Source organism: Protopterus annectens, chromosome 12.part0 (genome assembly GCF_019279795.1).
Source record: "Protopterus annectens isolate FY-2018-M chromosome 12.part0, PAN1.0, whole genome shotgun sequence".
In the NCBI taxonomy this organism is placed as follows: domain Eukaryota; kingdom Metazoa; phylum Chordata; order Ceratodontiformes; family Protopteridae; genus Protopterus; species Protopterus annectens.
The window spans coordinates 890,534,153-890,558,984 of record NC_056746.1 but is presented as its reverse complement, the minus strand read 5'-3'; the positions used below and the strand labels follow the sequence as shown (position 1 = coordinate 890,558,984).

Sequence of the window (24,832 nt, the reverse complement as noted above, 5' to 3'; positions counted from 1 at the left end):
TCATTTAATTAATACATTTATATAGAGGTATAATTAGTATCACATATTCCATACCAGCCACTAAAAAATCACATTTATAAAAAAATATTATTATAATATCAAATGTGTAAACAATTACAAAAAGAGTTATCTAAATTGTTACCTCACTGTACCACTGTTATAAAGGATACTACACATTTTTTATATAAATTGAATAATTGGTATGCAAATGCTACAGAAAATTATATGTTTGTAACACTAGACGTAGAGTCATTGTTTACAGCCATACCTATAGAATATGGTGTAGAAGCTGTGAGGATGCTCTTATTAATGTATTCTGTTGTACAGCCTAGTGAAATTGAAAATCTTTGTTCGCTACTTGATTTAGTGTTAACAAAAAATGTGTTTATCTTTGATGGGGTCCCATATAGACAATTAACTGGTGTAGCTATGGGAACATCAGTGGCAAATACTTTTGCCAATATAGTTCTTTATTATTGGGAAAAGAATTATATATTAAATGATTTGAGTATTTTTAACAAATATGTAAAATGTTACACCAGGTTTGTCGATGATTGTTTTTTTATCTGGGAGGGAACGGAGGATGAATTACATACTTATTTATCTTACTTGAATAATACCACACAATTTTTAAATTTAAGATGAATTATTCAATGCATAGCATAATATATTTGGATGTGAAGATATATAAAAAAGATGAAAGAATAGAAACTATGATACATAAAAAAGATGTACAGGTAACGAGGTACCTTAAGAGAACTAGTATGCACCCAGTACATATTTTTGGTGGCATAATCAAGTCACAATTAATTAGAGTAAGTAGGTTGACAACGGAATATGATTTGTATATAAATGAAATAAAAGAAATGAAGGATGAATTTATAAATAGTGGATACTCAGAAATTATGATTGAAAGATTTATTAAGGAAGTAAATAAGGGTAGAAATCAGGAATATAAACCAATATTTAATTCTGTAACATTAGGGACATCAGTTGAGCCAGTGACACAAACAAAGACAAAAGATGATAAAATTAGATATATAACCACATATAATGGGTATAGCTATCAAATTTGTAAGATTATAGAAAAAAATTGGCCAATTTTAATGGCCATGCCTGAATTAGAGAAAATATTAGGACCAAAACCTAGCTTTGCATATAGGAATCAGCAATCGTTAAAAAGTGTTTTGTGTTATAAGGATTTTAGTAAACAAGTGTGTTTAACACAAACTAAGCTGGGCACTTTTAAATGTTATAATTGTAGTTGCTGTGATGACATTCTAGAAGCAAATGAATGTTTTAGACATCCAGTAACTAATGTTAGCTATGTTTTTAAATGTATGGCCACCTGTAATACATCTAAATTAGTATATCTTGCTACCTGTGTTTGCTGTGAAAAATTTTATGTGGGAAAAACAACAAGAAGACTTAAGGATCGTGTTATTGAACACAAATCAGAAATTAATAGGAAAGTTAAAACAAATGCTTTATATAAGCATATTATGGAAAATATAACACACAGATTTAAGTTTAGATGCATAGACACAGTTGATTTGGGAGTAAGAGGTGGTGATTTAAATAATATACTAGAAATTAGGGAATTACAATGGATAATTAGACTGCAGGCTGATGCTAGTCCTGGTCTCAATAGTGCCACTAGTATAAAGCCTATATTGGTTAAACGACAGCAAGACAATTTATAACAAAAAGAAAGTTACTAGTAGTTCTCTATGTATATTTTTTATATGTAACTTTCTATATGAATTTTTATATGTAAACTCTGTAGTTAAAGTATAAATTTTTAATTGTTTACACATTTGATATTATAATAATATTTTTTTATAAATGTGATTTTTTAGTGGCTGGTATGGATCATGTGATACTAATTATACCTCTATATAAATGTATTAATTAAATGATTGTATGTGCTAATGAAGGGTAGAGAACCCGAAAGCTTCGTTTATTAAATCTGGTGTTCTGTGATGAATTCTTGTGTCTTCTGTTTGTGAACTTCTGACTCTCTGATAGTGCTTCCATAAAACTACGAACCAACATCGCAGTGGACGTTATTAGGAGGTGATTATACCAGCCCTGTTGCTTTTACTGCTTTTACTGTCTTTACTGCCTTTTGCGGAAGATTGAAACCTTGGATATATTCTACTAGAAGTATGACTTCAGTTATAAAGCGGCTGCTAACTAAATCAAGTAACCCATTACTGCAGTTTCGTAATCAACCAGTAAAACCTTCTAATTTGACTGTGGGTAATGAATCAAATGAATTACATAAGTTGTTAAATGTACTTGAGAAGAAAGTTACCACATACAAGCAGCTGCAATGGCAGGGATTCAGTTTTACGGCATACCTGGATCTAGGCATAGCACCCCGATGCTTACGGGTGCTAAAGATGCCGTCTTACGGTAATACATATGAGGAACTATTAACCAAATGGCAGCAACTTAATTTGGAGCTAAGCGCTAGTTATATGCGCTTAATGAATGAATTTTTTGAAAGTGTCGAACATTCCCTGCTTGAAGAAATAGTTACACTAGAAATGAAAATTCTTGATATCTTAAAAGGTGACAGTTCAAATGAAAGTTACCAAACATTTTTAGAAAAAATACGTATACTTGACAATAGACTTGAGATACAAAAAAAACGTAAGCTGCAAAGGGATATAGAAGATTATAAAAACGGCCATATTTTTTCATGGCCGAGAACCGAATACAAACGGCTTAATACAATTAACAAATCGCAGTGGGAAACTGAAAATAAAAAAACTGGAATCCAGTCATTAGACCAGCTCGATACTTTTGATTTGCCATCTACACCGACGGAGCAATTGACCAATCAACAGGCTGAACTGCAACAAGGAGTACACACTATATCCCAACATCCTGACGAAACACATGTGACAGAGGAAGTTACGGTAACTGGTTTTAATGTAGGAAACAAGAATGCAAGTACTTCTAATGCTACGAATGTAGCACCACACCAAATGGATTTACAAAAGAGAAAACAAACTGCTATTTCGGCTTTTTTACCTTTCCGTCTGAATCAACCGGAAAAGGTAATACCATACAGAACTCGGACGGAAAGAAGCCCAATGCTGAAAACAGCGCAACAACAGATACAGGGGGCGAAAAGGAAGAACGACAGCCCGAAGAAAATGAACAAAACACCTCGCAGGTGATTGATGTGGTGCCAACTATTATTAAAGGTACTGTGAATTTAACAGAAAGATATTTTTCTGAAGATATCTACAGTTTATTGAGTAAAGGTTTAAAATTTGTTCCCTTTACTATGGACAGTGTGGTAAATATGATAATAGATTTAAAACTGTTCACTAGAAATTTAATGTTGAAATTATTATTCTCTAATTCTGTTGCCAACAGTAATTGTTATAAGAAATTGAGTGTGTTTGTTCCACAACTATCACCTGTTATAACAGCATTTGTAAATATAGTGGAAATAGAGTTGAGGGCAACGTGCGTTAGGAAATGTGAAAGAAAATACAATTTAACATACCATGAGTATCAAGTCTTAACTTCCTTAAAAAATAATAATGACATAATAATTAAACAGGCCGATAAGGGTGGAGCCACCGTGATAATGGACCGGGGACACTATATGGATGTGTTTAATAGTTTTCTTTCTGATGTCACAACATTTGAAAAAATAACATTCTTGGAAGTGAAAAATCAGATAATGCAAGTGAACATACAAATATATGAAATGCAATTAAATGATCAAATATCTTTAGAATTATTTAATTATTTCTCTGTTCCATGTCCCAGAATACCGCAGATTTATGGGATACCCAAGATACACAAGTCATTATTTAATCCACTATTGAGACCTATAGTCTCAGGAAAGGGATGGGTAACAGAACCCATCTCTAAATATTTACAAAAAGAGTTATCTAAATTGTTACCTCACTGTACCACTGTTATAAAGGATACTACACATTTTTTATATAAATTGAATAATTGGTATGCAAATGCTACAGAAAATTATATGTTTGTAACACTAGACGTAGAGTCATTGTTTACAGTCATACCTATAGAATATGGTGTAGAAGCTGTGAGGATGCTCTTATTAATGTATTCTGTTGTACAGCCTAGTGAAATTGAAAATCTTTGTTCGCTACTTGATTTAGTGTTAACAAAAAATGTGTTTATCTTTGATGGGGTCCCAGATAGACAATTAACTGGTGTAGCTATGGGAACATCAGTGGCAAATACTTTTGCCAATATAGTTCTTTATTATTGGGAAAAGAATTATATATTAAATGATTTGAGTATTTTTAACAAATATGTAAAATGTTACACCAGGTTTGTCGATGATTGTTTTTTTTATCTGGGAGGGAACGGAGGATGAATTACATACTTATTTATCTTACTTGAATAATACCACACAATTTTTTAAATTTAAGATGAATTATTCAATGCATAGCATAATATATTTGGATGTGAAGATATATAAAAAAGATGAAAGAATAGAAACTATGATACATAAAAAAGATGTACAGGTAACGAGGTACCTTAAGAGAACTAGTATGCACCCAGTACATATTTTTGGTGGCATAATCAAGTCACAATTAATTAGAGTAAGTAGGTTGACAACGGAATATGATTTGTATATAAATGAAATAAAAGAAATGAAGGATGAATTTATAAATAGTGGATACTCAGAAATTATGATTGAAAGATTTATTAAGGAAGTAAATAAGGGTAGAAATCAGGAATATAAACCAATATTTAATTCTGTAACATTAGGGACATCAGTTGAGCCAGTGACACAAACAAAGACAAAAGATGATAAAATTAGATATATAACCACATATAATGGGTATAGCTATCAAATTTGTAAGATTATAGAAAAAAATTGGCCAATTTTAATGGCCATGCCTGAATTAGAGAAAATATTAGGACCAAAACCTAGCTTTGCATATAGGAATCAGCAATCGTTAAAAAGTGTTTTGTGTTATAAGGATTTTAGTAAACAAGTGTGTTTAACACAAACTAAGCTGGGTACTTTTAAATGTTATAATTGTAGTTGCTGTGATGACATTCTAGAAGCAAATTAATGTTTTAGACATCCAGTAACTAATGTTAGCTATGTTTTTAAATGTATGGCCACCTGTAATACATCTAAATTAGTATATCTTGCTACCTGTGTTTGCTGTGAAAAATTTTATGTGGGAAAAACAACAAGAAGACTTAAGGATCGTGTTATTGAACACAAATCAGAAATTAATAGGAAAGTTAAAACAAATGCTTTATATAAGCATATTATGGAAAATATAACACACAGATTTAAGTTTAGATGCATGGACACAGTTGATTTGGGAGTAAGAGGTGGTGATTTAAATAATATACTAGAAATTAGGGAATTACAATGGATAATTAGACTGTAGGCTGATGCTAGTCCTGGTCTCAATAGTGCCACTAGTATAAAGCCTATATTGGTTAAACGACAGCAAGACAATTTATAACAAAAAGAAAGTTACTAGTAGTTCTCTATGTATATTTTTTATATGTAACTTTTTATATGCATTTTTATATGTAAACTCTGTAGTTAAAGTATAAATTTTGTAATTGTTTACACATTTGATATTATAATAATATTTTTTTATAAATGTGATTTTTTAGTGGCTGGTATGGATCATGTGATACTAATTATACTTCTATATAAATGTATTAATTAAATGATTGTATGTGCTGATGAAAGATAGAGAACCCGAAAGCTTCGTTTATTAAATCTGGCGTTCTGTGATGAATTCTTGTGTCTTCTGTTTGTGAACTTCTGACTCTCTGATAGTGCTTCCATAATACTAATACATGTAACCCCATACGAATTGCAGAAGGAGTAATTACTGGGCAAATTGCCAGTGCTGCGGAGAGCACTCTTTGCTGACATCAAAAACTGAAACAATACTAATTTTATGAACTTTAATTGAACTTTGACTTAGGAATTGGGTCTATTCCTGTCATTGTTTTAGAAACCCAAAAGATTTGGAGAAATTAAAAATGAGGACACACAAGACAAATGTTTCTATTAAATATATCTCTGTCTCACATTTATTATATAAGCACCATCCAGGTGCTATATGTTTACTGTCTGCCTACAACAGGTTTTCTGGCCTTCCAGAGGTTTTCTTTCTTCCCAGCTACCTTACCTGACATTGGCTGCATTATCAAAACAAGATCCGTCATTAGGCAAAAATGAGAAAAAGGGGGCTGATGGTTTAACATTTTACAGGTGTGCTTAGCTGATGGTAATGGTGGTAGCATGCTTGCTTGGTCCACCCTTTTCTACTAATCCCCCCTGGTAGCTGCATGTGCTGCGATGTCACAGTGGCCATACACCTTTTATGCATTTTCTTTGTATCTGCATCTGTTGTGATGTCACAGTTGGTGTGCATATATTATGCATGCTTCTTAATCCATCTATGTATGCCTTTTGCATTGTACAGATGAACATGTGCCCTAGCTTTATCCTATCTCCGATTCACCTATGGGAAAAGAGAGGAAGTCACTAGCCACTCGCTCCCTGTCATCCATACCTTGGGGATCCTGCTGATTCATTGATCTGGTATCTACCCAGATCTAGGCTGCTGTCATCTCCCCATGCCCAGGCTCCTATCTTCACACACACACACACACACACACACACACACACACACACACACACACACTGTTTGCATGTGCCCTGGCTGTCTGCCAGCATCTACCTGTATACCTGCTGCCTGACAGTGTATTTGTGTCCCCAGACTGCCTGCAATCATCTACCTGTATGTTGGCTGTCTGGCAGTGTGTGCGTGCCCAGGCTTCCTGTCAGCATCTGCCTGTTTCCCAGATGCCAGACACTGTCTGTGTGTGCTCAGGTTTCCTGCCAGCATCTACCTGTATCCCTTCTGCCAGACAATGTCTGTGTGTGCACAGCCTGCTTGCCATTTCAACTGCAATATTTGTTGGAGCAGAAAGGCTGCTTATTAGTTTAGCACTTGACAAGATGTTTGCAATTTGATTAATGGATTGATTGATTTATAAGCTGCTTAGTGTACACATTACACTTTAGCCGTGGATTACCCTGTCTGAGCTTAAAATGGAATTGAGTAGCTTGATTGGCCCACTCTTCCTTGAAACATAAATCATACTTTTGCAAGGCCTTAACTTTTTGGAAACCTTTTTATAAAGTAATGAAGAAAGACATTATAATTAGGGGAGTCTGTCTACATGAATGCCAGCTGCAGTGTTCAACATGGAGGTAATGCAAACCCATCTATCGTTTGTCAGCATGTGTAGGTTGCCTGACTCATCTGACATCTTCCTGTACTATAACAGCTTGTGGAAATTACCATCACATTTTCTGAAAAACATCTTAGAAAAAAGTTTGAAAGGATGTATTACGGACCTCTCACTGGCTGAGTTATATGGCTTTGATGTAGTACCTGTACTTCAATTTCACAACAAATAAGATGATAGCTGTTTCTTCAGTGTGGTGGGATGTAATGCTGATGATAAGCATGTTCTGTACTATACTTTGCGTCTTTGTGACCACCCTTTTATTTTCCTCCCAGTGGCTGTTGTATGCCTGGTAAAAACTCTTTCAATAGTTGGGCATTGATTTTTTTGGTATTTTCCCCAGTAATCAAATGTTGCATACTTTCTTCAACATTTACACATAATTTTTTAAATATTAGTAACTTCTTTACTTATTATGCTTATGAGTTATGTAAATTACTTTAGATATATAGCAGTCACATGCCGTGTTTCAGATTGGTCTTTTTCCATTTCGACTTGTAACATCATTCTCCAATTATCCACAGACATTTTTTAACTGCAGTATACATTTTTTTTTTAATTCTTTTAATTACCTTAAATTTAATTTTATTTGTAATTCTGACATGTATTGTTTTCCTTTATTTTGCTCATTACTTTGTGTACAGTGCTTGACTGAGGTGGTGGTGCTGCGGTAGCGTTGTCGCCTCACAGACGTTGCCCATTCGATTCTCAGTTAGAGCGTCTTCTGTGTGGCGACATGTGTGAATACAGCAATAACCCACACCTGCTATTATACTATGACATTATTTAAGAAAATAAATAATTACTTTTCTTAAATAATGGCATTGTATAATGCCTCTTTGCTGCCCTTCCGCAGCTGTCTGGTATCCGCGGCAGTTCTGATGTACTGCACATGCCTACGCAGTACATCAGAGCTGTGGCCAAAAGCAACGGAGAAAGCAAGATCTCCATTGCTTTTTACTGTTTCGCTATGTTAAATGGGTTTAACATAGCGAGACAGCTTTAAAATAAGCAACGGAGATCTCCGTTGCTTATTTTAAAGCTGTCTCGCTATGTTAAACCCATTTAACATAGCGAGACAGGTTTAAAAAAAAGCAATGGAGAAAGCAAGATCTCCGTTGCTTTTTACACACTGTGTCGCTATGTTAAAGGAGTTTAACATAGCGAGACAGCTTTAAAAAAGCAACGGAGATCTCCGTTGCTTTTTTAAACCTGTGTCGCTATGTTAAACTCTTTTAACATAGCGAGACAGTGTTTAAAAGAGACTTATACTAATGGAAAAAGTCCGGGCGACCGGACCTTTTTCCATTAGTATAAGTCAATTTACAACGTGCACGCTGGCCAATCAGCGTGCACGTTTTGGAATATTAATGGGGGGGTCATGGTATAATGGGCGTTCCTTCATTGAAGGTTGTGCGTTAGGCCCGGCAAGCAGCACATCAAAATCTACTGCCAATCATTAGCGGACCGGAGTTCCGCTGTGGTGACCCCTAACCGGGAAAAGCCGAAAGAAACAAACAAACATTGTGTACAGTGCTTAGTAAGCATTTCAACAAATCTGAAGTGCAAGTTAAAAGGAATACAAACTGCTTAGATGTGCATATTCTGAGGGAGGTCATTTCTCTGAAGGAAGTAGGTCATGAGATTAACCCCCAGGATATTTAATAATACGTATAAACCAGCAATATGAGTAATATTTCATTTATATTACAGGGGCAGGGAATGTTATTTGTAACTTTTTATAAAATAGTAACCCACATGGTCTTAAGTGTGAGTCTGATTATCTGCCTCTACACATTACCAATCCAAATCATTATCATTATTATTTTTTAGGGGGGGGGGGTTGTTTCATTTTAATGTTAGACTCACATTGGTGTTTGCAGTGGAAACAGCATAGTGTCACTCAGATATGATGAAATCATATCTCAGTCTAGGAATGAAAAACATAAAAACGACAATTTTTGCCAGAAGTGTATTAGTGGCAACAGTAGAGTGGGACTTGGGTACTTTTGAGTGTGTATGTATGAGTGTTTGTGCAGGAGAAGAATAACTAATACACCAGTGTTATGTCAATGTTTCATTAACTGGTGCGTGTTGCTATGTTGACAAATATCAGGTAACACAATTATAATAACAGAACATCACATTTAAATACATGCACTCCTACTGTAATTGTCATTTTCAGAAGCAGTTGATCAAATGATTGCTATACTACTTACTTGCTGCCTGGCTCATTTCAAGTCTCAGAAGTCTGATGTGCATAGATAGTGCTGACATCATGTAACAATGTGCACAGTGTTTTTTAAGACAACAGCTGTACTGAATTCACAGTTAAACATAAGTGAATAAACATCAAAAGATTAAACATATTTATTTATGTAATAGTTGTTGACCTGGAAAGTCCGACTAGGACAGAGCCTATTTTCAGTGCAGGCCTGGGAAGAAATGCTCCAGATGCATGTCTTTGGAATGTGGGAGGAAACCGGTGCACCCAATGGAAACCCACACGAATGCAGGGAAGACATGCAGACTCTGCACAGAAGGCACCCGAGCTGAGAATCTCTTGCTGTGAGGTGACAACGTTAAGTGCTGCACCACTGCTGAAATTTTATCTAACATTTATAATCTGTCGACCTAACTCTGCAGCCACTAATATGAGATGAAGTCCTTACTGCCTGACTGCTGTAGCCTGAGAAATGTATTGGACTATAAAATATGAAGAGAGTGTCTCTGGGGTTAGAAAGACAGATCAAGACTGTGTTCACTTATTCTGTCAATCTCTCTATGAAAGGATACTCCAAGGAAGAGGAAATAAGTTCTTGGCAAAGGTATCCCACTGTCATGGCAAAGGTATCCCACTGTCATTGCAGAGGTATCCCACTGTCATTGCTTCTACCATCCTAGCTTTCTGAACCAGTGAGACATACATCAGAGAACTTTCTCCAGGTGGCAGAAGGACATGCACCCACCAAGTCTTTGCAGCTTTTGGGTCACACTCTAAAGACTCCCCCTCCAAATGTAGTTATAGAGAAGTCATTTTAATAAAGGGGGGGGGGTGCTTCCTTAGCATAAGTCAGGTAGAAAGCATTTCCTGATCATGTAGCTGCTGCAAGTATCTCAGCTTTTTCTACTTCACAGATATTTTAACATTTCTTCCATTTTCTTCAGGGCAGTATGTTAGGTATAGCTAAGACAGGGTCCAATTGTGTCTTTTGACTAGACCCAGAAATAACAAAGGGACCCTCCCAATCCCTTGGTTATGTCACTAAGACCTTGATATTCATATCCTTACTTGTGAAAGTTAACCCAGTAGTTTTGGGAATTCCCAAAACCTTTAATCCAGGCTGGTGCTGCCTGCACATGTGGAAGTGTGTCCCCAACCCCCTGAAACATGGGTGTCAGGTGTCAGTCTGACTGTGGTATAGAAGCGGCACTCCTAACCAAAGGTGCAAACACTTAGTGGCCATCCTTGGAGCATGAGTTATATAAGCCTTGTGTTTCTCATGTAGGGCTATACCAGATGCTTCTGCCATTTCTGTTACAAGTGGACCATAGGAGATCCTTGGGATGCCTGCAGGGCAGAATATGACCCAAACTGAATCTCTCCGCATGACTCCTCTTTCCCTGATTCTACAAATTAACTTCAGTATTTCTGAACTAATCTACTCCTGTTCTAATGGTTATTGCATAACTAAATTTTCTGTTTTCCACAGCAAACTGTTACATAAGAGAGATGGTGGTACAAAGGAAGACAAAGCCCAAGAGGAAAACTTTCTCCCCAAATATCAGCGTGTGAAAGACCTGTGTCAACGTGCAGAGTTTCAGACACCATGTGAGCAAACAGGACAGGTAAGTCTGTAATATGAAAGCATTATCCTAAAAGTGGTTTTGTTCCATGCTTTGCTACAGGAAGGCTGACCTTTGTAATTATGATTGCATTTTTATTCCATTAGTTTACAACAACTTAAATTTGTATGAAGCACTTCAAAGTAATTGCTGGCTTACTGCCCTTACTGCACAATACCTGTTTTCTGTTTGCTAACCTGACGTTTGATTAAACTTTGTCATATTAAGATGAAGAGGTTATTACTTTGATTATTCACAGAAGTAAAGAGAAAGAAAGTTTAAAGAACGTCATGCTTAATACAAATGTTCTTAATTCTACAATGCATTTTCCTTTATATAAAATGGCTTCCACTACATTGCCACATGTGAATATTTTATTTTTATTTTATTTATTTATTTAACATTTGTTAACCGGGAAAGTCCGACTTGGAACGAAGCCAATTTTCAGCGGAGGCCCGGGGGGAAAGGCTCCAGATGCATGTCTTTGTAATGTGGGAGGAAACCGGAGCACCCGGAGGAAACCCACACGAATGCAGGGAGGACATGCAGACTCCACACAGAAGGCACCCCAGCCGAGAATCGAACCAGAGAACCTCTTGCTGTGAGGTGACAACGCTACCGCTGCACCACACGGCTTATTTTTTCCCTTAATATAGCATTCTTTAGTACTCAGTCCACAATGTTAGATTTGGATGAAATTATACTTTAGGATTACATCCATTTCTGTCTTGGTCTTCAACATCATCAGCCCACATCACATTATTTTTGGGGAGTTCTTTCACTAACTGTTCAGCCTCACTTCAAACTGCTGATCTGGCAGAAATACACAAAAACGTTATTCACAGACAGACAAAAAAGTTATTTCCAGCCTTGTATTCTTCCTCTCTCACTAGATCCATAAAACACATTTGCTACATCAGACATATAGAAGCTATTCTCCCATCCATGTTAGAAGAAGCTGTGAGTTATAGCTGAGTGAGCAGTAAACATGTTCAAGGATAAAAACATGATACCTCTAGCTGGCAGATAAGTGAGGGAGACGTTCTGGCTTCTCTGCTGTAGTCTTTGTAGTTGTCAGAAGAAATTGCCAGAAAGCCTGTTTATTAACTCTCTACTCAAATAATACAAAAGGAAGGTGTAATTCAGAGCACTCCACCATAAGTTAAAACATGGCCACCCTAAAAAGAGGGAGTTCCAATAAAATATGATATTGTGAGGACACATAATGCATTGTGAAAGAAAGAAACTTTAGCAGAAAAACAAAATCACATCATTATGCCAGTTCTCAGCAGGTCATTTAGGGTCTAAGAAAGCATACAGTAGTATAAACCATGTAAAGTGATGTTTTGTAGAAGCTCAAGACAGGATAAAATATGTTTTTATTCATTTTCAGACTGTTGTGATCTTTTGAGCAAGCATTTCTGTTATGTTTTAAAGAAGCTGGTCCTTATTTTTAGAATTGCTTCCACTTACACCACAGGGGCAAATATATTCATAGGTTCATAGGAGGTTACTAGGCTAATAGCCCTAGAGCCCTTACAAACTTAGCCATATTTATCCCTGAGTTGCCCCAGTTGTTAGGTGAGTGAAATTCACAGAGGTTAAGGGTCTATGGTAGTTAATATTGACTTTCTCTGTCCAGGAGGGACATGAGCACCATCCCAGGAGTGAATTTGCACTCAGCCATCCATTGATCTAGGTTGCATTTGAAAACGGTAAGGGAGGGGGCTCTGTTTTACATGAATTGGAAGCTTGTCCAAGAGAAGTGGCAGTCTCTGGGAGATGCATCTATCTCTCCAGCATGACCTGTTCATGTCAGAGGTTAAATTAAAATCCCTGGAGCAAGTGACCCTCCTGCAGTTTGATTTACGAATGTGTGGCATTTCCATCAAAGCCGGGTCAGAGATTGTCCTGTAAGTCAGGCACAGGTCACCCCTTAGCAACCTGTAGGAGACAGAAGATAGTGACAGGGATTTCAGGCTTTCCGCATAAGACTTGTTTCAGGTGTCTGGTAAGGTATATGCAAAAGGGAGCATTGTACTCAATTATTGGTCTGATGAGGGCTAATTATAATGGAATTATAACATCCTTGGATCTAGATGTGATGTCTTTACTTATAAGATGTGCCATACAGAAGGATTTCCTTACCACTGTGGATGCGTGGTGGTCAAAGTTCAGATTGCTATCAACCTGAGTACCCGAGTCATGCACCACTGGGTCTACACGTAGGTGGATGCTGTCTATAAAGTAATTAGCAGGAATGTCAGCTTTCCCAAAGGGAATAATAATGCATTTTTCATGCATGGTTTCTTTGAAAATGAGTTTTTACATCAGCTAATTTATTTATCAGGCCATGTATAGTTTTAACCCGTTAAGTGTCAGTACCAGTTACTGAGGAGGCCAATGTCACAAGAAAAGTTATGGTCACTAAAAATAACCATTCTTTAACACAAATTAGAGTTCTGTGTGTAAGAAATGAAAGTCAACATTTAACTCAAAATTTGTGTCACATGTATTCTATATGGAATGTTTTGACTGCTGCACAATAAAAAAAAAGAAATTGTTCATGCTTAAATCAATGGTAGCACACCTCATATTGTTTAATTACAATCCTTGTTGCTTTTGCCTCTGTGGCCCAGGCCATGCCTGAAAAGAGTCTTTGGACCAGTATGTTAACCAGTTTAACAAATGGTAAATAAATAATTTAATTAATTAATTTGAAATGTGCTGAATTGTGTAATAATGGTAAAAATCAATACTGTTTTATAGTGCAGCCCAGTGATTGCTAAAAGAGATTTGTGTCTTCTTTGAGGCTTCAGTGCAGAAATACTAATTAAGTCTTATAGCAGCAAGAGTAGCACTGCCTACAAATTAAAACATAATGAAATTCTAAAAGATGTGTATCAGTTATGTTGCCTCTCTTTTTATATAGTTTGCTATAGGTTAAATGCAGATTTCATAGTTTATTTTTCAGTAATTATGGATATGCTTTACTTTAAGCATGTCTTAGTCAGAGGAGTCGCTTGCATAGGGTCATAGGTGTTTACTAGGCTAACAACCACAAGGGCCTTTTTAAGCCTAGCCATGGATCCCAAATCTCTGATAAGTTCTGATACCTTTAATAAGTGTAAGCATGGGCCTAGGAGATGAACCATTTACAGGTTACTTTTGTCCATTAGAAACATAGGTGCCAAACCAGGGATGAATTTCCAGTTTCCCATCCAGTTTTCCAAGTTGCACTTGAATTAGGTTAGGGAGGAACTCTGCTTAACATGGATGGGGAGCCTGTTCCATAGATGGGGTAGTCTCTGGGATACATACCTATCTCTCCAGCAGGTCGTATTTATATCACAGTCAAGGTTTAAGTCTTTAGAACAGGTAATTCTGGTACTGTTTATTTTGTGGATATGCAAGAGGTCCATCAGAGTGGCATCTGACAATGTCCTGTATGCCAGGCATAGATCTCCCTTCAAAAGCCTGTAGGAGACAGAATACAGGGATAAGTCATTGAAGCAGTCTGCATAGGACATATTATTTACACCCTGTATTCTTTTAGTGAGGAACCTCTGTGGACGTTCCAGTTGTTGGATATGCCTGGTTAGGTACATACCAAAGGGGGCATTGTACTCAATGATAGGTCTGATGAATGCCGAATACAGTGAAACAATGACTTCCTTGGACTTAGATGCCATACCTTTGTTTATAAGTTACGCAATACAGAATGATTTCCTCACCACTGTAGACATGTGATGATCAAAGGATTGATTATTATCTATGTGTGCCCCTCAGTCCCTGACTACTGGGTCATCTCTAAGGGGTGTTTTGTCAATATGATAGTTACCAGGGATGGATGACTTCTCAAAGGATACTATTATGCATTTCTTTGCATTTAGTTTTAGTCCATGGCTCTGACACCAGTTGTTTGTTTGTGTCAGCCCCTCCTTGAGAACATTTGTGTCAGTGTAAGATTCAATGACAGCTCCTAATTTGCAATCATCTGCAAATTTAGTCAGCCAGAGACCACTGACATTGGCCTTGACTTCTGAGAAGTAAATGCCAAAAAGGAGTGCTCCAAGAACTGATCCCTGAGGGACTCCACTTGTGACTGGCCTCTTTGTAGAGGTGGAATCCCCAATTCTAGCTTCCTGGGTCCTGTGAGCCAGTTGGCTATCCACCGGGTGACATATGGTCTTGTACCTAACCTCTTGAGTTTGTCAACAATACCCAAGTGGGGTATTGTGTCAAATGTCTTAGCCAGGTCAAGGTAGGCAGTGTGAATGACTTTGCCGTCATCCATTGCTTTGGTGACCTTCTCGAAGAAGTCCACCAGGTTGAGTAGGCATGATCTGCCCTTGACTAAACCAAACTGGGTTAGGTCCAGTGTCTGGAGGTTTACTATATCTCTGTCAGTCATCTCCATGATAATTCTTTCCATGGCTTTACATATAAGACTAGTGAGACTTATGGGTCTGTACTTTCCAGGGTCTGTAGATGGCCCACTTTTCTGCAGAGGGATAAGTGTTGCCTTTCTCCATTCATGAGGTATGAAGCCTGCTTGAAGCCTACATTTAAATAGTAATTCCAGAGGACCTGATAGGTCATGTTTCATGCTATTTAGAAGGCATCCTGTGATATTGTCTGGGCCCATTGAAGCAGTGTTCTTGGTCTTAGAGAGAGCATTAAGGACCTGTTCCCTAGTGATAGCAGAGGGAGTTATATTTGATGATATTTCTTGAGGGAAGGTTGATGGGGAGAGAGGGGTAAAGATGGAGCTAAATTTATCAGCCAGGAGGTTTGATATATCTTCTGGCTCAGTATAGGTGGCTCCATTTACAATGAGCTCTGCAGACAATTGTATATTGCCTTTGAGGTTGTGGACATAGCTAAAGAATGCTTTGTAGTTGTCCTTGCCCTGGGAGGCCAAACTTACCTAAAATTTGGCTTTGGTAGACTTTATTTGTCCTCTGAGTTGTTTGTTTAGTTTGATGAGAATGTTTTTGTCTTGCTGATTTTTACCATGATTTTCTTCCATCTGTTATACAACCGATTGATTTTGTGATTCCACCAGGGTGGCTTGCTTTTTGAGTTAGCTCTGTACTTCTTCCTGCTGGGTACAGCTGCCTCTATGCATGTTTGTACAGGGTTTCTGTGAACAGTTCTGCATAGGCAGAAGTCTTCTCAGGGTTTATGGGGGCTTGTAATTTTGCCACGTTCTCACTTAATAGCAAGAGGTTAGCCTTAGAATAGTTCCTGAATATTCCAGGTTTAGTTGGGGGTCCACGTTTTATTTTTACTTAAAAGGAGACCATTTTGTGGTCTGACCTTACCAGGAAAGGCATTACAGTAGGGGGGGGGGGGGTATGCAGCAGTCTCCCATGTTAGTTAGGACCAGATCCAGTATGGTTGCACCCCTGGCCAGTGTATTGACTATTTGGTCCAGGGAGTTTTGCGTTTACAAAATCCAGGAATCTCTGTGCACATATGTTTGGTGTTGTATAGGATTCCCAGTTAATGGTGGGGTAATTAAAGTCAGCCATGAATATGGTATTGGGTTGGATGGTTAGTGTTTCTAATAAGTTTAAATACATGGTAGGGATTTCCTGGGTCATAGAGGGGGACCTATAGTTTGCAAGGAAGTTGGATTGGATTTTCCTTATGTTGATTTGAACCTCTCACCTGTCCAGAATTTCACAGAATGTCCAGATTTCCGCCTCATTTTTTTGTTTTTTGTGTGGTTTTCTGGTAGACCATTAAGGACTAAAGTCACTAATAATGGCAGATATCTGAGTTTCAGATATCATATGCTTCAAAATACATGCTAATGCAAAGCCTGCTATTCTAGCAACTTTCTAAGTTCATGAGTGATATTTAAACTCTGTCCCTGATTTTGGGCCTTTGTCCCTCTATTGATTGTTGCTTTGTTCAGAATTCTTGTGTTAAGAGGTCGAAAGGTGTAACTGTGTGTATGCTGCTAACAAACTCTGTGGTGCTGAGTTAGAAAAGTGGTGCTTTTGCAGGAGAACGTATGTCCAGCTAACCTATTTGTTCTATTCTCACCAGTACTGGCAGTGTGTAGAAGATGCCACAGGAAAGCTTCGTCTTCACAAATGCAAAGGAATGGCCAACTTAGAGATTAGTGGAAAAAAAGGCCTCACTGGTGTCAAGTCCAAATATTTCAGTAAAAACAGTAATGATTGCAGCTGCGAGGACAACGAATACAAAATTAATCACTTCGGTAGAAAAAAGAAGCTGTATTCTAAAAAGAGTAAGTGCTTTTTCCTTTGTACCATTAACAAATTAATAAAGATTTTGATGAAACAAAAATCTGTGCATTGTAACAGTAAGCATCTATAGTGCAGTAATAATTCACAGTAAGTATTTTTTGTGGGGTTTCATTACTTACATGCATTTATTTATATATTTATTGCAAAAATTGTAATTAATGTATTGGTTATGGTTGTTACTAAAGCAGAGAGTAAGGAAGTGTAGTATTAAGGTTCCTGTTGTATTAGTTATGGTTGTTACTAAAACAGAGAGTAAGGAAGTGTAGTGTTCCTTGATGTGTTGGTATCATGGCCAAACAAAGACAACCATGGGTAAATCCAGCATTACCCACACCCAGAAGTGGGTTATTGCTATTATACAATGACATTATTTAAGAAAAAAAATACTTACTTTTCTTAAATAATGGCATTGTATAATGCCTCCGTGCTGCCCTTCCGCAGCTGTCTGGTATTCTGCGGCAGTTCTTATGTACTGCGCATGTGTATGTTTATGCAGTACATCAGTACTTGCAGTGGCAGCAACAGCTTAGAGTCTCATTAGCTGTGGAGACTGACCTTTCCAGCACCGAGTATCTATCAGTGCTTCTGCTGTCAACAGCCCAGCTTTCACCTCTAATTAAATCAGGCAGTGGGACAAAGCAAGTGGAAAATTAAGAAAATAGAAGTTTTTACCAAAGCTAATCTTGCCTGCCATGTGATGTGTTTACATGCTGGCCATAGATCAACATACCCTTAAAGGGAAGTAAAGACGATCTTACACACAGCTAAAACCACCGACTATGTAAACTGCACCAACTTATCCCGAGTCCCATTAGCTGCATGTGTCTCATGTTCTTATATACATAATTTGAAAATGTAAAATTGAAATCTTGTTTAGTTTGCCTGATTGTTTCACCTGCATCTTGCAGTGGCCCACCCTTTCATAGCTAACTATTAGGTTAGCTGTCCTGTGGGCCATTTTAACACTTGAATCTTTTGTTTTCAAATGTGAGAATCAAACCCTGTACTTTGTGTCTGTGAGGAAATCACCTTAACCATCATACTAACTACCAACCCAGACTTTCTTGCTTCTCTATCCCAGGTTATTCTAAAGAAGACCGTAATCCTGCTCCACATTACCCAGTCAGGAACCTTATTTCAAATGCCCTCCTCTGTCTTGGCAGAAATGTACCCATAAAGACTTAAAAGATCATAGGCATTTGGAAGCCATGTAGCTGAAACACTAGTATGCCCTTAAAGGGTCATTAGTATATATATATATATATATATATATATATATATATATATATATATATCCCATGGGCCTGTACTACAGGCAGTGGCTGGGTCTTTCTTGCAATTTTTATTCACTGGTTTGTCTGTGTGACCTTTTTATACTTTGCTTTGGCTGTATCTAAGAGAAGGAGTATATTCTAGAATTCTACAACCTTGGACTAAATATATTTCCCCTCATTTGCACTTGTAGTTCTATTAATTTCTGGTCACAGTTACAGCCCTCAGAATTTCAGCAGCCACTCATACTATGAATATTAAAAATATCAGATAGTGAAACACAGTCATGAAGTACCAAGCAGTCTGATTCCAGTTCTGTTTCATGTGATAAGCTTCTGTACTCCATAATAAAAGAATAAGCCAGTGATTATGAAAATACTGCTTCCACAATGAGTAATCCCTGCAGACAAGATCAATATCCTTTTTAAAATGCTGGCATGTGCTGTTGCATGCATCAGTAGCATTCAAAATAAACTTGGCAACAGGTTTAAAACATCTCCATAGACAAAAAAGTACATCATTTACAAATTGCATACAGGATTGTTGCATCTTATGAAACGAAACTATGTTACATTGTATTATATGATACTAATATTATATTATATTATATTGTATTATATTATATTTAAGCAATAACCCACACCTGGGTGTGCGCAATTCTGGATTTACCCACGGTTGGTGCGGTTTGGTCACGAGGGCGAAGCCTGAGTGGCCAAACAAAGACAACCATGGGTAAATCCAGCATTACCCACACCCAGAAGTGGGTTATTGCTATTATACAATAACATTATTTAAAAAAAAAATACTTACGTTTCTTAAATAATGGCATTGTATAATGCCTCCATTCTGCCTTTCCGCAGCTGTCTTGTATTCTGCGGCAGTTCTTATGTACTGCGCATGTGTATGTTTATGCAGTACATCAGAGCTGTGGGTGGAAGCAACGGAGAAAGCAAGATCTCTGTTGCTTTTTACAAAGTGTCTCGCTATGTTAAAGTAGTTTAACATAGCGAGACATCTTTAAAAAAAGCAACGGAGAATCTCAGTTGCTTTTTTTAAAGATGTTTTGCTATGTTAAACCCATTTAACATAGGGAGACAGCTTTAAAAAAAGCAATGGAGAAAGGAAGATCTCCGTTACTTTTTTTAAAGCTGTCTCGCTGTGTTAAACTCCTTTAACATAGCGAGACAGTTTCTAAAAAGCAACGGAGATCTTGCGTTCTCGGTTGCCGTAAAAAAAAAAAAAGACTTATACTAATGGAAAATGTCCGGGTGACCAGACCTTTTTCCATTAGTATAAGTCTGATTTACAACATGCACGCTGACCAATCAGTGTGCACGTTTTGGAATATTAATGGGGGGGTTGTTGTACAATATACTATATTATATTATATTATTATTGCTTCAAAGTATGTTACAGAGCAATGTTTCACATGCACCACATGGAAATGTGAGACTGTAGTGTCTTATGTTCTAAGTTACAGAGGTGCCAGACTTATTTTCAAAAAACTAATGATCAACTCCTTCGTCAGCAATCATTAATGTGGAAACATTGGCTTTTCCCCCTACAAGATCAAGGCTCCTGTCTCTCATGCATTTCTCCTTTATCCAAGATGATACAATCTCAAAGATATTACACAAGCAGTGGAAGTAATGGTAGAATTGGCATAACGCTTAAGCTGTTAATGTTACAGACACAAGATACAGAGTTTGATTCTTACTTTTGGGAAGCATGGATAGGCTTAAAAAGGCCCCCAGGGGCATTAGCCTGAGCACTGTTCACATTCAAGGGATTTAATTCCATTGTGATTGTAGTTTTGACAGTTGATCAGAGCATAATTGAAGTCTTGTCATGAAGCCATGCTATTGTAATTGCAGTTTGCAAAGTCACCAATATTAAGTGCCACTTTGAAACAAAACATGGCAATTTTAGGTCATATCCTCCTGGGAAAGCTGCAGAGCTTTTCCAAATAAAATGTTACAAACTTCTTGTGAAATTTCTTGTGTTATCTTAAGCACTCCAGGGACTGATGCTTCTATCCAGGCAATTGTGAATGCTACCTAAAAAGGAAATCGTTGTGCCTTTCCTCGAGGATGACTTTTATGGCAGTATTACAACATACGGAATACTACTCAACATCAAGCATCTTGTCGCCAATTTCTGTCAGTCAAAGGTCCACCTGCTTGAGAATAATTCCTGCCTACCACTGCTGCCCTCACAGACTCCATTTGCATTTGTCTCAAATAATAGAAGTGTTACCCTGATACACTTTCACTTCTTATTACTTTAAAACTGTCACTTGCTTAACGTTTTTCCATTTACAAAAGGTTTGTTCTTTAGTCACCTATTCATTCATTTTAGAATAGCCTCCAGTCATAAAGTGTTATAAAGTATTATTTATCTGAAGGTATAGTTGAACTGATGTTTGCTGATTAATGGAGAGCAGGGTCATCCGCACTTAAGACTGTCAACAGGTGTGCTTGTGGAGAAAAGTGGCTTGTGAACCTTTTCATTTTGTTTTTTGTCTTGGAGAATTACACTGTACTGAAAATTATAATCACTGGACTAGATTTAACAAAAAGCAGTACTATAGGTGGCAACCCAATGATTTCTTGAAAAGTTGCATAAGCTGAAAAGAAAATGGCTAAAATCTCAACTGTTTGAAAAGACTAAGGAAAATAAGATAGAAAGAAGGAAGGAAGGAACTCCCTTATCAAACTAATGGCAGGCCAAAAATGCCACAACAATGGCAGTTGTCAAAACAAAAGTCTGTGTGATGAACAGGTATGGATAGACCTTTGGAGAAAGACTGTCTTGAGGCCACAAAATGGTTCTGATAAACAGTCTGGCAACTCAGAAGAGTGAAGTGGACCCTCACTCAGTCTACAATAAACAAGAGTTGATAGTTTCTGTCCTGTACTCTGAAGACTGTTGGAAGATGGCTGTGACATTCTGATGTGTTCCTTAACCCAGGGGATATGCCCTCCTATCAGGAAACTGTGCCTGAAATCTTTAGAGGGTTTGAGTCCCTTACTGTAACTGAAATAACTCTGGTGGTCAGAGGCTACCACATTAGCAAGGATGCATCTGTGGATGAGATGTATCCAGAGACTGAAGGAAGTGAACAGGATTGGGACAGCATGGATAAAATGCCTCTTTGGTGGGGACAGTACCTCTGGGTTGGTAAACTGTGGTTATTGTAACTGTCTTTATGAAAGGGAACCAGAGAGTGTGCTTTGCAGCTATGGGGGAATCAAATTGTTCAAATTCCTTTGAAAATCTCATGTTAGAATGTTGGATAGGATGTTTTGGATGAGAAGTGAACACCAGATTCAAGAGAAACAGTGCAATTTCTGCCCATAGAGTGGCAATGGTGAACCAGATCTTTAGCTTTGAAAAGCTATTAAAGTGGCTGTTGGAGACCACTAATCTAGTCTGCAGCTGTTTGAGGACTTGGATAAGGCATATGCTGATGTGTGTTGGCATGTGCTATAGGAGGCTGTGTGAGAGGGTACCAGGGCTAGTACCTATTTAAACAGAGTGAGCTTTGTACACGCATTACTGGCATTATGCTGAAATCATTTAGGGTGGGCAGGTGTTTGTCACTGCCAAGCAGCATCTTGTCACTACTCTAGTCATGATTGTCATAGAGAGGATATCAGTATGTAGCCAGGGCTGAGGTAGTTTCAGGTTTACAGACCCAGAGATGATCTCTCTTTTTTTGCTTATGGTGCCCCTTTAACATGCAGTCGAGAGACATATGCTGCTGACGGCAAACAGTCGAGCTGAGAATCAACACTGAATCTGAGATCTTGTTACTTTTGAAGTGATTTCATTAATTTACATTTCACATGCAACATTTCCTATGGCATACCACCAAGATAAGGTTTCAGAATGTAAAGGTCATTCTTTACTGCAGAGTCTGGGTCTCCTAACATCTAGATGTGAACTCTCTGTCTACCAGCAGCTGTGCATGTGAGATCGCTGTAGAGCAGGGCCTGATAATTTACCCTTTCTTGCTTATTTGGAGTTAGTATATATAATTAGCAGGGGTTTGGTAGATGCGGAGGAGTCAATGAAGCTTAGAATTAAGTATCAGAATTAATATTTCTTTACGTTATACCTTCAACTAAATTTTTTGTAAAGTATCTTCAGAAAATTAAGGCCAGGTTTTAACTTTGCAGAAAGAAGGAAAAAAAAAAAGAATTAAGAAAATACTATCAGCCATTTGAACGTAAAATAGTCAAACGGCCATAACGTCTACACGCATATGGCTGAGAGAAAAACATCGTTTCTTCACATCGAACCCGGAATTTAAAAAAAAACCTTTTTTTTGCTGCACCCCCACACCCCCTGCTACTTAAATATACCAACTCCGAGATAACCCTTACATTGAAGTGAATGGAAATTTTTCCATATGGCGATCTCCGTGCAAACAGTTCAGTGTTGTGAAGAAATTATGTTTTCATCTCGGCCATATGTGGTTCGACATTATGGCCATTCAATAATCTCAAGGGAATCCATATGTGTATATATATATATATATATATATATATATATATATATATATATATATATATATTTATTTATTTATTTATTTATTTATATATATGTGTGTGTGTGTGTGTGTGTGTGTGTGTGTGTGTGTGAGTGTATTCTATTGTGTATGACCGAACCACCCTAATGTTGAATGTAAAGTACTGACAAAATAAGTTTGATCGTACACATTAGCCAAAAAAAAAAAAGAAAATGAAAAATATCAAGACAGGAAAACTATTTCCTCTCCCAATATTAAAATGAAAACCCCCTGTGACACTAGCCTCAAATTTGTCTGAATAGTGGCAGTGTTAAGTTATGGAGTTAGGGTTGGGGAAGGGGCAGTGTTTAGGATTAACACCCATTACAAAAGAGGCTGGGGAACCATATATATAGATCTGTCTCTGAGTCATTCACATTGCTCCTGCCTGCTCAGTATCATGAGATCTGAGCTACTAGGTGTGCCATCATACAGCTCCTGTCTGTGAGCACCAGATCACGTTGTTCTGCCCTTATGAGTAACATGATAGCTGCACTGATCAGTGGGATAACATGTACAGCTCCTGTCTGTGAGCACCAGATCACATTGTTCTGCCCTTATGAGTAACATGATAGCTGCACTGATCAGTGGGATAACATGTACAGCTCCTGTCTGTGAGCACCAGATCACGTTGTTCTGCCCTTATGAGTAACATGATAGCTGCACTGATCAGTGGGATAACATGTACAGCTCCTGTCTGTGAGCACCAGATCACATTGTTCAATCCTTATGAGTAACATGATAGCTGCACTGGTCAGTGGGATAACATGTACAGCTCCTGTCTGTGAGCACCAGATCACATTGTTCTGCCCTTATGAGTAACATGATAGCTGCACTGATCAGTAGGATAACATGTACAGCTCCTGTCTGTGAGCACCAGATCACGTTGTTCTGCCCTTATGAGTAACATGATAGCTGCACTGATCAGTGGGATAACATGTACAGCTCCTGTCTGTGAGCACCAGATCACGTTGTTCTGCCCTTATGAGTAACATGATAGCTGCACTGATCAGTGGGATAACATGTACAGCTCCTGTCTGTGAGCACCAGATCACATTGTTCTGCCCTTATGAGTAACATGATAGCTGCACTGATCAGTGGGATAACATGTACAGCTCCTGTCTGTGAGCACCAGATCACATTGTTCTGCCCTTATGAGTAACATGATAGCTGCACTGATCAGTGGGATAATATGTACAGCTCCTGTCTGTGAGCACCAGATCACGTTGTTCTGCCCTTATGAGTAACATGATAGCTGCACTGATCAGTGGGATAACATGTACAGCTCCTGTCTGTGAGCACCAGATCACATTGTTCTGCCCTTATGAGTAACATGATAGCTGCACTGATCAGTGGGATAACATGTACAGCTCCTGTCTGTGAGCACCAGATCACGTTGTTCTGCCCTTATGAGTAACATGATAGCTGCACTGGTCAGTGGGATAACATGTACAGCTCCTGTCTGTGAGCACCAGATCACGTTGTTCTGCCCTTATGAGTAACATGATAGCTGCACTGATCAGTGGGATAACATGTACAGCTCCTGTCT

The 24,832-nt window shown here is 37.8% G+C and overlaps 1 protein-coding gene across 9 annotated transcripts in view; it reads left to right on the top strand.

Moving 5' to 3' along the window:
- SULF2 (sulfatase 2) overlaps positions 1–24,832 on the top strand; it is a 1,739,722-nt gene that overhangs the window by 1,516,522 nt on the left and 198,368 nt on the right. For all 9 annotated transcript variants that reach the window (XM_044089924.1, XM_044089923.1, XM_044089925.1 and 6 more), the window contains 2 exons: positions 11,022–11,157; positions 17,215–17,419. In XM_044089924.1, coding sequence (XP_043945859.1) covers positions 11,022–11,157; positions 17,215–17,419 — 341 coding nt within the window. The remainder of the gene's footprint in view (positions 1–11,021; positions 11,158–17,214; positions 17,420–24,832) is intronic.